This window comes from Lucilia cuprina, chromosome 5, assembly GCF_022045245.1.
Source record: "Lucilia cuprina isolate Lc7/37 chromosome 5, ASM2204524v1, whole genome shotgun sequence".
Lineage (NCBI taxonomy): Eukaryota > Metazoa > Arthropoda > Insecta > Diptera > Calliphoridae > Lucilia > Lucilia cuprina.
In genome coordinates, this window is record NC_060953.1 from 29,215,574 (window position 1) to 29,232,195 (window position 16,622).

The 16,622-nt window shown below is 34.1% G+C and overlaps 1 protein-coding gene across 1 annotated transcript in view; it reads left to right on the forward strand.

Moving 5' to 3' along the window:
• LOC111683886 (sorting nexin-33) overlaps positions 1-12,157 on the forward strand; it is a 59,033-nt gene extending 46,876 nt beyond the window's left edge. The window contains exon 3 of the mRNA XM_023446014.2: positions 11,194-12,157. Coding sequence (XP_023301782.2) covers positions 11,194-11,488 — 295 coding nt within the window. The 3' untranslated portion in view covers positions 11,489-12,157. The remainder of the gene's footprint in view (positions 1-11,193) is intronic.
• The last annotated feature ends 4,465 nt before the right edge of the window (positions 12,158-16,622 follow it).

Sequence of the window (16,622 nt, forward strand, 5' to 3'; positions counted from 1 at the left end):
GACCAGAGCACCGCATAATCTGGTACTACGGGTGGCCAGTTGCCCGCAGGACTATGTCCTGGCTGGTCAGTTGGTTAAGGTTCCTTCGGGATCCACGTAGTGGCTGTTGGTTGAACCCAAATTCGCGGGAAGAGTACATGTGGCGGTTAAAAGACTGATGCATGATAATAGTCAATATTTCGGGATAGGAGTTCGGTGCTGTTGCCGAAAATCAACAGATACCCCACAGAGGAGTGACTGTGGGACTAAACGTTGGAAATGAGTTGGTGTCAATTGTATATGATACAGAATGAATGGAGGTATACGGGCCTTACCCCACCCGTATACCTAAATAAATGTGTCGTATGTTTTTCTCTATGAATGTGTCGAATAAATAAGATGTGTGCTGGGTTGAATGATGATGGATGAATGATATCATATACAAGAGATATTGGTTAATTTTCCTTCCTTGTCCAGATGTGTTCAGAGTATACTCTGTTCATATCAGACTTACCACAGCGTGTCACTGTGAGTAAGAACGATGTCTACGGCTTATTGATGGATCGTGCTTCGGTCCACCGGTTACGTCTCTAGGTGCTGTTGCCGAATCAACAGAGCCATAGTAGTGTGGTTGTCTTACAACGTGACTACTTTGGCAAGAGATTAGATAGCTCGAGTACTCCAGCAAAGTACTTGCGCATGTTACCGGTCATAGCCAATGTGCAAAAATTGCCACCTGAGTCTTCATTGATGACAAAGGGGCGATGGTAGACCGATGGTTCTCAAGTCTACCCTGTGGGTGAAAAAGACCACCGTGAGATAAGGCCGACACGGCAGGTGCTCACGTTAAAACTATCGACAGTCAGACAGACAGACAGACAGACAGACAGACGGACATGGCTTAATCGACTACGCTATCTATAAGGATCAAGAATATAGGGTCAGAAAATTATATTATAGAAATTACAAACGGAATGACAAACTTATATATACCATTCTCACGAAGGTGAAGGGTATAACAAGTTTCCGAGTACGGGAAACTCCGTACAGCGAGAGAGATGAATGATATTTTTTCTCTCTCATGCAAAATCAAAAGTTTCCTAAAAAAAGTTTTCTAGTGTGGACCAGCACAAACATAAAAAAAGACATAGGAAAACAAAATAAACAACGTATACGAACAGAATTCACAAAAACAAAATACAGAATTTTTTTTAGTGCTTTGATAAACCAGCAACCAAAGCGAATTTATACAAGGTGGTGGCAATTCTGCAAAAACAACATTTTACATGTATTTTTTTGTTTTTGCATTTGGTTTACGTCAAGCCGAATTCATATAAGGTGGTGTTATTCAATCAGCTGATAATTTTTTTCTTAATTCGCCTGGTTTGCGTAGATGTCAAAGTTTGTTATTGTTTACATTTTTATATTTAAAAATGACTGTTAAACGGAGAAAAACGTCGTTAATATTTTGAATTATTTATGTAAAAAATCTGAAAATATCAAGCATCTCGTAAACAAATATCATTTTATTTAAAAAATGGCATAATCGGTATGTATACAAATATGTGATTTAAGAGAAATATTTTTTTCTAATAAATGTTAAAATATTACACAATATTGTTTTATATTTTATATTAAAATTGTGTAGATAACGAGATTAACTAAAAAAATCTCTTCCGGAGCATTTACATTATGGCTTAATTTTGAAATCTATTAAATGTTAGCAAATTAAGCAATATTGATTTATATATACACTATGTAGATAAAGAGTTAACTAAAAATAGTCTGTTCCAGAACGCTTTATATAACAAAACTCATATGAGGTATTTACTCGTCCGGCGGCTGTTACATTATTTCCAAATATTGAAAATTATTCCAAATATTGTAAAAACTTGCGATAAAAATATATTCTGAATTCAATAATGTTTGTTTAAAACGAAAAATTCCGGCATATTAATTTGCAAAATTTAAGTCAGTGCCTGAAGTCAAATAAAACTTTTTTTGTTGCCGCCAGCCGGGTAAATACTTCATATGAGTTTCTTAATATTAAATGTTAAGGAAGAGATTTTTTAGTTAATCACGTTATCTACACAATTTTAATATAAAATATAAAACAATATTGTGTAATTTGTTAACATTTATTAGAAAAAAATATTTTTCTTAAATAACATATTTGTATACATTCTTCATATGTGTTTCTTAATATAAAGTGTTTCGGAATATTAATATAAAATATAAAACAATATGGTTAATATGTTAACATTTAATAAAAAAAATAATATTTTCTAATATAAAAATTTTGTATGCATTTGTATGCTATATATCATTATTTAAATAAAATTATATTTGTTTAAGAGATGTTTGGTATTTTAAGATTCATTACTTGAGTGATTCAAAATATAAAGGAAGTTTTTCTCCGTTTAACGGAAATATTTAAATATAAAAATGTAAACAATAATAAACTTTGACAGCTACGAAAACCAGGCGAATTAAGAAAAAGTTATCAGCTGATTAAATAACACCTCCTTGTATGAATTCGCCTTGTAAGCAACAATACTGTGAATTGGAAAATATGTACATGTGTGTAGACAAGGTGTATTCATATAACATATTACATAATATTGTTTTTAATTTATATTAAAATTGTGTAGATAACGTGATTAACTAAAAAAATCTCTTCGGGAACACTTAATATTAAGAAACTCATATGAAGTATTTACCCGGCTGGCGGCAACTGACTTCTACGTTAATTAATTTTGAAATCTATTAAATGTTAACAAATTAAACAATATTGTTTTATATACACACTATGTAGATAAAGAGATTAACTAAAAAATGTCTGTTTCGGAACGCTTTATACAACAAAACCCATATGAGGTATTTACCCGTCCGGGGGCTGCTATATTATGGCCAAATAGTGAAAATTACTCCGCCGGAATAGAATTATCCATTCGCAACAAATATTCATTCATTCGTAATATAATGTTTTCATGAATATGTACTATTTTATGTTTACTTCTCACAAAAAAATTGAGTTTTACTTAACTTCAGGCACTCACTTAAATTTTGCAAATTAAGCTGCCGGAATAGAATTTTTCGTTTTAAACAAACATTATTCAATTATCAATCAGCTGATAATTTATTTCTTAATTCGCCTGGTTTTCCTAGCTGTCAAAGTTTGTTATTGTTTACATTTTTATTTTTAAAAATGTCCGTCAAACAGAGAAAAACTTCGTTAATAGTTTGAATTATTTATGTAAAAAATCTGAATATACCAAGCATCTCGTAAACAAATATCATTTTATTTAAATAATGGCATAATTGGTATGTATACAAATATGTTATTTAAGAAAAAGTCTGTTCCGAGACGCTTTCTATAACAAAACCCATATGAGGTATTTAGCCGTCCGGTGGATGCAACATTATGGCCAAGTATTTAAAATTACTCCGCCGGTGTAGAATTATCCATTCGCAACAAATATTCATTCATTCGTAATATAATATTTTCATGAATATTTACTTTTTTATGCTTATTTTTCAAAAAAAAATAAGTTTTACTTAACTTAAAGCACTTACTTCAATTTTGCAAATTAAGGTTCCAGAATAGAATTTCAATTCAGAATATATTTTCCCACAAATTTTAATATCTTTATTTTTTAATATAATATAAACATTTTACAAAAATTTTTATATCAAATAAATTCGCCGTACTTATGGTTTTTGACATTTACGAAAACCAAAAGCAAAAACAAAATACATGGGAAATGTTGTTGTTGCAGAACTGCCACCACCTTTTCTGAATTCGCTTGCTGTGTATTTTGTTTTGTATGCAGTTTTTTTTGTGAATTCTGTTCGTATATTTGGATGTAGTTTGATTTTACTGCGTTGTTTATTTTGTTTTTGGTTTTTGGTTTTCTGTTTTTATACCCTACACCACTTTAGTGGGGAGGTTATATTGGGTTTGTGCTGATGTTTGTAACGCACAATAATATTGGTCCTATACCCACCTTAAAGTATACCAATCGGCTCAGAATCATTTTCGATTCTGGTCGATTTAGCTATGTCCGTCCGTCTATGTAAATCTTGTAATCAAACTACAGGTCGCAATTTTGGAGATTATTCAATAATTCCATTATTTCACCTAGGCCCCATACAACTGAACCCGCCAAATAGAGCTTTTAAGTTCATAATTATGTTTAATATACTCCTATCTCGACAAAAAGCTGCAAAACCAAGTTCTATACTAGCCTTGATGACCCTGATGAACTTTATAATTATAGGGCCTCATCAAAATTTGACTTAAATATCCACAGTTTTACTAAACAATAAATGGCTTAGTTATTTCTGATGCAAGATACAATTCAACATATGTAAATGCTTTATTATGAAAACTAAATCACATTTTATTCGTATACAGGTGTAGGGTATTATATGGTCGGCCTCGCCCGACTATAACTTCTTACTTGTTTATGTTTAAATGTCTGTTGGTTTAATTGCCCTGCGTATTTTGTTTTTTTTTTCGTTTAGCGTTGTTATTGTTCCTTTTGTTTTGCTTTTGGTGTAGTAATAATGAAGTCGGGAAATAATTTAAAATATTTAAAATACGCTATAATGAAGAGTATATAAGATTCGGCACAGCCGTATATAGCACTCTTACTTGTTTTATATTTATTTCATTTAATATCTTCCATTAATAATAACACATGCCGAAAAATGCTCATTAAAGAGAATAATGAGAGGATTGCCAGGGATAGCAATAAAAATAAAATAGAATATATCCCAACCACAAAAATATATTTTGTTCTCTATACAAAATGTATAAAAACTCATTGTCGACAGAGGTTGTGGTTCCAATTGTAATCAAGCTGTTAATGTAAGAAGAGGCAACACTAATTACGTTTTTATTGAAAATTTCAAATAAAACATAAAAAGAAGTAAACAAATAAATTCTCCTCCGGCAATTCTAAATTTATGTCCACATATTATTTCAGCTTTTAGTCCCGTATATAGGAAATTCCTCCATTTTATTCTAGTTAGTGAACAATATTAATTTTAATGTTAATTAGTTATTAAAACATATCTTTTTCATTATTTGACTTTCTGTTTAAATTAATTTTTTTTCTTAAAATTTTTACTTTCCGCGCCGTTCTTTCTCACAAAATTTTTCATACAGAAACTTAAATGACAGTTAATTCTCACAAAAAGAAATTACAGTAACACTTGCATGCAAGAAATTATTTTTTTTTTTTCAATTTCTCTGATTCATGCGAAAAATTTTCTCGATGCGAGTGTTACAGAAACGAGGCACTGGTTCTTTGAAGTTTTCCTGAAATCTTTAACTTTTTGTCATCTTTGCTATGTTTTATTTTAGTTGCAATAATCTGGTAACCTGTATATAAATAATCAACTGTTATAATATTCTGTAACTTATATCTTATTGTAAAGCATTCTGTTGAATATTAAAGATCATTAATTAACAATAAAGATATTGTTGTTTCAATACACAAAAGTGGTGTCAGAAGTGGGATAGCGCAAGATGCCGCTGGATTCAGACGAATTGAAGATTATTACTGAAATATTTGCAAATGCGTTAAGGCAGTCTGCCACACAAACTGCGCAGGTGGCAGCGGTAAGTATTTCGCAACCAGATGCAACAGTAAGGACAGCAACACCACTCTCTATATAGACTTACAGAGCAAGTGATGCTACGTCTGTCGATGATTATTTTACTCGTTGCGAGTGGGCATTTAAGTTAAGTCGAATCCCGGAAACTGAATACAGGGACTACATTTTAGTACATATGGGTTCTGAGCTCAACAATGCACTTAAAACACTGATAAGCCCTAAGGTACCAGAAAGTCTATCATTTGTTGAAATCAGGACAACATTGGTAAACCATTTTGACAAGAAGAATCAATATGCTGAAAGCATAAGGTTTCGGCAGGTCATTCAAGAAAAGGATGAAACGTTGTCCAACTTTGTATTGCGTCTTAGACAAGCAGCCACACATTGCAATTACGGGGAGTTTTTGGACAGACTGTCGATAGTTTTAACGTGAGCACCTGCCGTGTCGGCCTTATCTCACGGTGGTCTTTTTCATCCACAGGCTAGACTTGAGAACGGTCTACCATCGCCCCTTTGTCTTCAATGAAGACTCAGGTGGCAATTTTTGCACATTGGCTATGACCGGTACCATGCGCAAGTACTTTGCTGGAGTACTCGAGCTATCTAATCTCTTGCCAAAGTAGTCACGTTGTAAGACAACCACACTACTATGGCTCTGTTGATTCGGCAACAGCACCTAGAGACGTAACCGGTGGACCGAAGCACGATCCATCAATAAGCCGTAGACATCGTTCTTACTCACAGTGACACGCTGTGGCAAGTCTGATATGAACAGAGTAAACTCTGAACATATCTGGACAAGGAAGGAAAATTAATTAGTATCACTTGTATATGATACCATTCATCCATCATCATTCAACCCAGCTCACATCTCATTTATCCAACACATTCATAGAGAAAAACATACGACACACTCATTTAGGTATACGGGTGGATAAGTCCCGCATACCTCTACATTCATTCCGTATCATATACAATTGACCCCAACCCATTTCCAACGCTAAGTCCCACAGTCACTCCTCTGTGGGGTATCTGTTGATTTTCGGCAACAGCACCGAACTCCTATCCCGAAATATTGACTATTATCATGCATCAGTCTTTTAACCGCCACTTATACTCTTCCCGCGAATTTGGGTTCAACCAACAGCCACTACGTGGATCCCGAAGGAACCTCAACCAACTGACCAGCCAGGACATAGTCCTGCGGGCAACTGGCCACCCGTAGTACCAGATTATGCGGTGCTCTGGTCAGACCTCTGGCAATCTATGCAAGGACTAAGCCAAGCGGTAGACTGAAACACCAATTTTTCAATCCCGGTCAGATTGGAGGTATTGGGCCCTCTTTATACCCCGAGATTGCAATAACACCAAGGCGGAGATCTTCGCCAAGGTAACATGCCCCCGGGGGAGGGGAGTTTTTGGACAGTAAGCTCAACGGCTGGAGGCAACACATATGTCTTCCATGGAAATGAAGAGTGCGGCGGGTGGCTTAGTTTCTTTTTAGAGTCAACGTTTAAGGTAGGCTACGATGCGACAAGAATTAGGAACACACCGAAGTGCAATACTGCTCATGCATCTATCAAGGAAAACGTAAAGGGTACCAAAACTAATCGTTCTAATTGTTACGGGTGTGGTGGAGATCATGCCCGAACTATTTGTAAGTTCCGTAATGTTATCTATGCGGTAAAACCGGTCACAAAATCTCAGAGGAGCATACATAAGGTGACAGTGATGTGATTCAACGGTTTAATAAGGTTGGTACAAAAAAGCAATCGAGTAGACATTTAATCGGAGTGGAAATTAATGGTGGTAAAGTGAACATGCTCCTTGCGGTATAATTAGTATGGCAACGTTGAAATCGTGTACTGGCAAGTATAAGTTACTGACAACAGATAGAAAATTCAAGTGTTATACTGATGATAGAATTGATTGCGTAGGACGTGTAATGGGGAACGTGATAGAGGGCGCTACAACCCGCAGACTTAATTTGTACATTGTTGACGGTAATTTTGATTCGTTGTTCGACAGAGAGTGGATTTCACAGTTTGTTGGGGAGATTGAATTTGTGAAATTGTTTTCTACATAAGGACCGGTTGAGGCAGTCAAAATGGATTCTCCTAGTTTATCTCCCCACGAATCTTAGATACAAGTGCTAGCTGAATTTGAGGAAATTTTTAGTGATACTGCCGGAAGTTAAATTTCCCACCTATTAAACTACATTTGAAACAGGATGCTGAACCCGTATTTGCCAAAGCCCAGGAGATACCATTTGCTTTAAGGGAAGCGTATGCTCTTGAGATTGATAGGAAAATAAAATCGGGTATTTACAAAAGGGTCGACTTTTCGGAATGGGCTTCCACGACCCATGTCGTTTCAAAGAAGAATGGTCGAATTCGTATAACTGGCAATTATAAACCGACTGTCAATCCTAGAATTATTGAAGACGAACATCCAATTCCAAAACCGGAACATCTCTTTAATAAAATGAATGGAGCAAAACTCTTCTGTCATCTTGATATAACCGATGCGTATTCCCACTTGCAGATTGACGATGAGTTAGCACATGCCTGAACACTAAACACTCCCACTCATGGGTTGATTCGACCCACCTGCGCTGTATATGGTGCTGCTAATATTCTAGCGATATGGCAACGAACGATGGAATCGGTTTTGCAAGATATTCCAAACGTATGCAATTTTTTTGATGACATATTAATTTATGCCGACAGTTTTGATAATTTGTTATCGGGTTTGAAAACGACTCTTACGCGTTTAATGGATAAAGGGTTAAGGCTGAATCGTTCTAAATGCGTGTTTGCTGCAACTGCCGTAGAATTTCTAGGTCACAGAATTGATACTGACAAAATCCATAAATCCAATAGGCACGTGGAAGCGGTAAGAGATGCTCCTAAACCTACGAGTCATGATGAACTACAGCTGTTTTTGGAAAATGCCACATACTATGGTTCATACATAGCCGATCTGTCTACGCGTAGCAGACCACTTCATGACATGCTTTTGAGAAAACCGTTCCAGTGGACAAAAGAGGGTGAGCAGTCGTACAGGGACATTAAGAATGCACTCATCTCACCACAAGTATTAATGCCATACAAACCGGAATTACCACTACTCTTTGCTACGGATGCCAGCAAAACTGGTTTGGGTGCCGTGTTATCTCACCGCATGCCAGATGGTCGGGAGAGACCCATAGCTTATGCTAGTCGTACTTTAAAGGCTACTGAACCTAAATACCCACAGATTGATAAAGAGGTTCTTGCTATTGTATGAGCCGTACGGAAATTCTTTCTCTACTAATATGCTCGTCATTTTACTTTTATCACAGACCACAAACCACTTACTCAAATTTTGGATCCATATAAGTCCCTTCCTGTTTTGTGTATTAGCCGTATGGCTAATTATGCCGACTTCTTAGGAAATTTTGATGTTATGTTCAAAACAACGAAGGCTAACGCTAATGCGGATTATTGCTCTAGAGCTATTAACGTGAATATGGTCAAACAAATAATGGAGTATGAAGAATATGATGATTTTGATTCATTCGTAATACGACAAATTAATTAAAAACTACCAACGAACGCTGACAAAGTTGCTGCGGAAACACTTAAGGATGATAGGTTGGGGAAGATTTTTAGAATTCTGGAGAGCGGTAAATCCCTCCACGCATATGGGTATAAGTCTCCTGAGATAAATTACAGAATTGCTGGTAACTGTTTGACGAACATAGGGTGGTTATTTCTGACAAGCTTCGTTCCAAGATACTTCAAGATTTACATGCCGGCCATTTGGGCATTGTCAAAATGAAGGGTATTGCAATGTCCTTTGTGTATTGGCCGGGCATTGACGGTGATATTGAGGCTGTAGCGAGAACGTGTGATTACTGTGCTAAATTTGCTAACGACTCACCAAAGTTCAGGGAGCACCATTGGCAGTATCCGAAGGGCCCATGGGAACGCATTCATGTGGATTATGCCGGACCATTTTTGGGCACTATGCTTTTGATAATCACCGATGCGTACAGTAAGTGGATTGATGTCAGAATAACTTCTACAAGTACTTCGGCCGCTACAATTAATATCCTGGATGAACTATTTGCGAGCTACGGTGTGCCAACTACAGTGGTTTCGGATAATGGTACGTGCTTTGCATCAGCAGAATTCAAAGAGTTTCTCACCAATGTGGGTGTCAAGTACCACAAGTTAACAGCACCCTACCACCCATCCACCAATGGCCAGGCTGAGCGATCAGTACAGATAGTTAAAAGCGCAATTAAATCAATGGGCTCAAACAGGAATAACCTTCAAAAACATTTGAATATTTTTCTACGTCAATATAGAATTGCACCCCATTCCACAACTGGCAAACCTCCAGCGCTGTTATTTTTCGGACGTATGTTGCGTACTCGTTTGGATCTACTCATCCCTCAAGATTTGACATCGAGGATGACCGATAAACAATATATGCAATTCAATTCTACTTTCCGCTGTTTCGAACCAATGCAGAATGTCTATTTTTTGTCAAATAACTGCCGTGTAAATAAATGGCTACCAGGAGTAGTGCTGAATCGCCGGGGGATTTGCATTACGAGATCCTTTACGATGGCAAACGTGTTAAACGCCACATTGACCAAATTCGATATCGCGATGATTCAAAAGTGCAAACGAATGAAAAAGGAACACAATCTGCAGATATTGGACAAAATACACGAAGACGGCGGTCACATGTGGAATTTGATACTTCAAATGCATCCCGTTCAAATGGGGAAATCGTGATTGGTGACCCACCGAATAATTTTTCGACACCCCTACAGAATTATTTTGATAATGAAGCTACATCTTCCACTGGTTGTTCCGGGGATTTAACTCTGCGGGAGAGGATAATGAGCATAAACAATTACAAAACAATGCTAATGCCGGAGGTGAGACGGATATTGCAGAACCAGAACCGAACGATATAGGACAGGAAGAACAAGTTCCACTACGTAGGTCCACCAGGTTACGAAGACGCAAGATAATATTTACACCGAAATGATTGGCTATGTGAGGGAGGAAATGTTATGTATTAATCTGGCATCTTTGTTATGTTATATTTGAGTTGCAATAATCTGGTAACCTTTATATAAATAATCAACTGTTATAATATTCTGTAACTTATATCTTATTGAAAAGCATTCTGTTGAATATTAAAGATTATTAATTAACAATAAGGATGTTGTTTTTTCAATACATAAAATTCATATTCATAAAACGCATAAATTATTATTATTATTTAAGTTTTTTTATTATAAAAGTTTTAGATAGTTCAGGTCGTTTAATGTCTTTTAGAAAATACTTATTAACTAATCGATTCAATTTTAAATTTACCGTACGTGATATTTTATAAGTGTCATTTGTCTTTTTTAACAATGTGAACAATTTAGTATGTATTATATTCACCATATGTTATTAAACTTGTAAATGGCGACTAAAAATGGTGTTAAATACTAATATTAAAAATGCAAAAATTTTGTTTTATTATTGTTTTTTTGTTCACTGATCCTATAAGTTAATTATTTTTTATTTATCTTTTAAGGGGAATTTTAAGCAGTTTCCCTGATATTTTGTCGACTCACAAAGGAGCTATGCAGAAAAAAAAAGAATGTGAACGTCTCGCTGCTGAACAAAAGATGAGTAATTCCCAAATGGCTGATGTAAACCGAAGAACTGATATTATTTCCTATGCCGTTATTGCAGAAATGTCCCATTTTAGAATGGAACGTGAAACGCACTTAAAACAAACTCTCAAATCACTTATTGCAGAGCAGATAAAGTTTTATTCTGGTATTGTTTCGAGACTACAGGAAGCTTATTCGCAATTTGATGATTGAACTAAAAGTCGCACACTATTTTTTAAAGAAATACGTTTATGTACGTTGAAATTCGTATATCCATATATATTTTCATATTCCAATTTTTAGTATTTACAATTATAATTGTTTGCAAGATGTATTTTATAGTATGTAATAAATTATATGTACATTGTTATACATATGCATGTATCTATCTACATATGTATGTATATTGTATAAGTTTATATCATGTATTTTAAAGTGTGAAATATAATTATATGTATGTATATCAATGTAATATATGTATAAACTAATCCTAATTATTTAACTGCAGAAGCATACCTAACCATACTAGATCAGTTTGATTCTAGTTAAAAATCAAAATTGTCAGTTCCGCATAAAATTGTTCATTGTAGACCATACTGAGCAAAAAATTTCAAATTTTGGTAATGAGTAATCTAGATAATGCAATTATTTAATATATTATTTGCTAATGAGTTCTCGTAATCAATACCATTATATATTTTTTGTAGCCAATTATCAGTCCAATTATCTAAAGTATCAAAGTTTATATCACAATTTTTATTAAAAAAGGTCGATTTACACTTTTATGTAAAAATACTGTAAAATAAATTGTTTATAGAGCACTGAGTAAGCGGAGAGGCTAAAAAATACAAAAAGAGCCAGTTTTGAGCCCGGGAAAGTCGGGAAAGCACATTTGTTTTCTGAACCTCTTCGAACAAAGTTTTCCTGGGTAAGAGTAAGTTAAATTAAGTTTAACACGGTAAGTGAAATTAATCTTTGGACATTATTTTTATATCTTATCAATTATTTTGTTTTGTTTATTGGTTTAAGAACGGGTTTTTAAGTAGACAATCAAATACCAATTAATAATCAGATTAGTTAATCTAAAATTAAATTGATTCTGTTGTTAATCCCCTTTGATGTTTTTGAGTACAAGATTAAACTTCGCAGTGTTGCCATACAAAACAACAGAAAATCTCACTGTTTGTTATCAAAACAATGCATGTTTTATAAAAAAGAAGAAGACAATTGCAAATGTAATATGAAATTTAATGAAACAAAACAACATATTGTGAAGTTATCATAATTTATATTAATCGATAAATCAAACATTTTAATGATTATTAAAAAAAATTGTATTATTTTTTTTGCATCAGCTGTTTACACCTCTGCATTTCTTGCCCAAGTTTAAATCACCTCCATTGGCCGCTTAAACTAGCACACAAAATTAGCTGGTTGAGTATTCAAAAACAACTTTCGAAGTTTAATTTTATTTTAATCCCTAATCCTTCACCTAAAGATTGGCCCAAAGTGTTACTTCAGGTATTTAAGGAGTGAGATCGAAAAATTCTTTACATACATATATGTTTATAAAAAAGAAACCACTAAACTTACAGCTTTATTTTTTTTATTTGATTCAAATTATTATTACAATTTACAAAAATAAAATATTTTTATAGTTTTAATCACTAGTGATGAAATTTTGAACCCTTTTCGGAAACCCTTCCATTAACGTTTTTATAGTGCTTTCTGTCACTTTACTCGAACATGTAGTCCATCTCCGTTTAAAATCCACCACACTTTTGGACACCTTTTTTGTACTCTTCAATTCTCTTTTAACAAGAGCCCAATATCTCTCCACTGGCCTTAGCTCCGGGCAGTTTGGAGGATTTGCCTCTCTTGGTACAAATACCACATTATTGTTCTTGTACCACTCAAGGGCTTGTTTACCATAGTGACAGGATGCCAAGTCAGGCCAAAAATAAGTGGACACATTATGAAGTCTTATGAATGGAAGCAGCCTTTTTTGTAAACATTCCTTGATGTAAATTTCGGTATTTATAGAGCCCGTTGTAACAAATGATTGGCTTCTTTTGCCGCAACTGCATTGCTTGTCATACCAAGAACTTTCTGGGAAATTTTGTCTGCTTTTGGGTCCTAAACTTTTCTTCAACATTCCCTCGAGCATCAGCAACATAAAACTTTTGTCCTTGAAGTTGCGAAAAATCTGCCAGAACATACGTTTCGTCATCCATTATGCAGCAAGAATATTTTTTTATAAAACTTGACTTCAATTTCCGTGCTCTGTTTTTGGCCTCTAAATTTTTAGCAGAGTTCCTGTCAGGAACTTTTTGAGCCTTGTATGTTTTTAAACCTGCATTAGCTTTAACTTTTCGTACCAAATAGTCCGAGCACTGAGCTAACCTAGCTGCTTTCCTACCGGATGTGTTGGGAGCTCTTTTGAAAATGCGTTCTATTTTTTGGCTTTAGAAACATCATGTGGACCATTCCTTCTACCTGAACCAGGTTTTCTATCAACTGACACGTTCTCCCGGTACTGTTTAATAACATTGGAAACAGTTTGACGGCAGACCTTTGTATGCTTGGCCAACATTTTGTAAGACCAAGTTGGGTTTAGTTGAAAATATTTAATAATTTCAGTACGCACTTTTTTCTGGTCACTCATTTTAATCAGATTAACAAAAAAATTAATATAATTGACATTACACATAATAACTGACATGTTTTTCAAAGGTAACTTGATCAAAAAAAATCAAATAATACTTTGGTTGAAAAATGTAATGAAAAACGTGTGTTAAGAATTTTTCGATCTCACTCCTTAGGCTGCAAAAACGCACACTTGGGTCCTGTTGGTCCCTTTATGATACCTGTATAGATAATAGAGATAGAAAAGAAAGAAAAAAGTATAGTTTTAAGAGAGGTATAGAGTAAGTATAGAATGAAATACTGAGAGTAATGAAGAGTTGAGATAGAAGTAGAGGAGCAGTTAGAAGGTTTGTTCCTGTGGACTAATAAGTGCCTTGGTCAAATATGGCTTGGGTGGTCTTAAAAACCAGTCCTAGCTTGGACAGTTCTGACAAATCGTCAAATAGTCGCTTTCCTAGATATATGAATGGAATGTCTGCTAGCGCAGGGCATTGACAAAGAACATGTTCGATAGATTCTTCCTCGTCTTGACAACTTCTACAGAAGTCGTTGTGGGGTATACCAAGTCTTCTTGCATGGTTACCAAATGAGGTATGTCAGTTGATGACAGCGATGCGAGGACGTTTTAGTCCAAACTTGGCCATATTTTCCTGGTGTTGATATAAGTTGGTTCATTACGCCATCTTGTCTGGGAGAGAACTTTTCATTTATTCGATTTTTGCAAGCTTTTAGCGATATACCGCAAAAGATGTTTATGTCCTTATCGGTCATTCAGGCTCCTATTTCCGCTAATTCATCATCAGTACACTTGCCAATCAAATCCCCGTGTCCTCGTACCCATATGAGCACGATTTTTAATGTCTCGCCATGCTGTTTAAGGATGCCCCACATTCCTGGATTAGTTTGGATGTAGTATATACACCAATCAGGGATTTGATAGCAGCTTGGCTATCGGTGTAAATATGAATATCTCTGTCTGATACTCTGTAATACCAATTTGGTGCATTTTTATGGCTAATAGTTCAGCCTGTAGTGGTTTACAATTATTCCGTATCCTACAATTTATCATAGTCCCAAATTCAGGGATGAAAATGCCTCCTCCCACTCGTTCTCCTTTCTTAGAAACGTCCATATATAATGATAGGGTTCTTGGGGTGCTATTTTCCTCCGATGCAGAGTTTTCGGATATAATGTAGTCGAAATCTCTGTGGAGGAAAGGTTTGGAAGCGCAATAGTCAATATTAACTGGAAGAATGTATGTCTCTTCTATAATACTTGCATGACCGTATGGCCTATATGTACATTAGAGTGCTCCAAGCTTGTATGAAGAAAAAAATTATCCTACAGGCCGTCCCCCCCCCCCTAGAATTGTTCTATAGGTTATAAAAATAAATCGTGCAAAAAATTAGGTCAATAGGATTACGTTAACTGGTGCCGCAACGCCTCTGAAGTTTGAAGATGCATTTACAAGGAGAAAATTTTTTCAGTTTTCACAAAAGTTTTGTCATTAAACAATTTGTTTTGCATTTTATTGTCAAAGAATCGTAATGTACACAGAATTAGCGTTACAAAAAAAACTCAAAAATTGGTCGAAAAATGTTAAAGTTATTAAAAATTCCCCAGGCCATTATAGTGTCTCAGAGCACTTGAATTCGAAATGTGATAAAAAATAAACATATTTTTGAAAATATCGGATCGTAAAAAATATTATCTTTGAATTTTTAAAGAAAAAAATCAAATATAAGAAAATATAGGAGAACAACTTTAAAGATACCATTTTTATTGTTTTAAGCTATATTTTTATAAAATACTATGCTTTTTAAATATTTGATTTTTATTATTTTTTTTTTTTTTTTTGGCAAAAAATAATAATTATTTTCTGATTTTTATTTTTTTTTTTGGGCAGAAATAAAAATCAAAAAATGATTTTATTTTTTTTTTGCGGAAATAATAATTATTTTTTGATTTTTATATTTTTGGTAGAAATAAAAATCATTAAGGTAATATAATTTTTGTTTATTCTTTTGTTTAATAAAGAAATAATTTTATAAATAATAAAATGTATGACTAAATAAATCTGTATTTTATATTATTTGACCTTAAAATAAAATAATGAACAAACAAATAAACAAACAGACAGACTAACGAACAAACAATTAAACAAACAAACAAAGACACTGATGAACGAACAAATAAACAGACTAACGAACAAACATAGAAATTACCTAAGATCAAATAAACAAATAAGCAAAAAAAAAATCAAGCGAATTAACAAACAAATTAATAAACAAAAATGACATTGCCTTAGTGATTTTTTATTTCTGCCAAAAATATAAAAATCAAAAAATAATTATTATTTCTGCCAAAAAAAAATTAAAATAATTTTTTGATTTTTATTTGTGCCCAAAAAAAATAAAACTCAGAAAATTATTATTATTTAAACCAAAAAAATAAAAATCCAAAATAATTATTTTTTGAGTTTTATTATAAAAATCACAACGGTTACGGTCCCTGCTTAAAATACATCTGTAGTTTCTTGAATATGAGTTTTTGTCCTTATAGAATAACGTAAACCTGTTCTCAGCTATGGTCGAAAAATTTTGATATTTTTAACGGTCGTTTCAAAATTCAAATTTTAGTTTTTTTGATACTTTGTTAAAAAAAATTTCAATATTTTTGGGATTTATGGACAACAAATTAG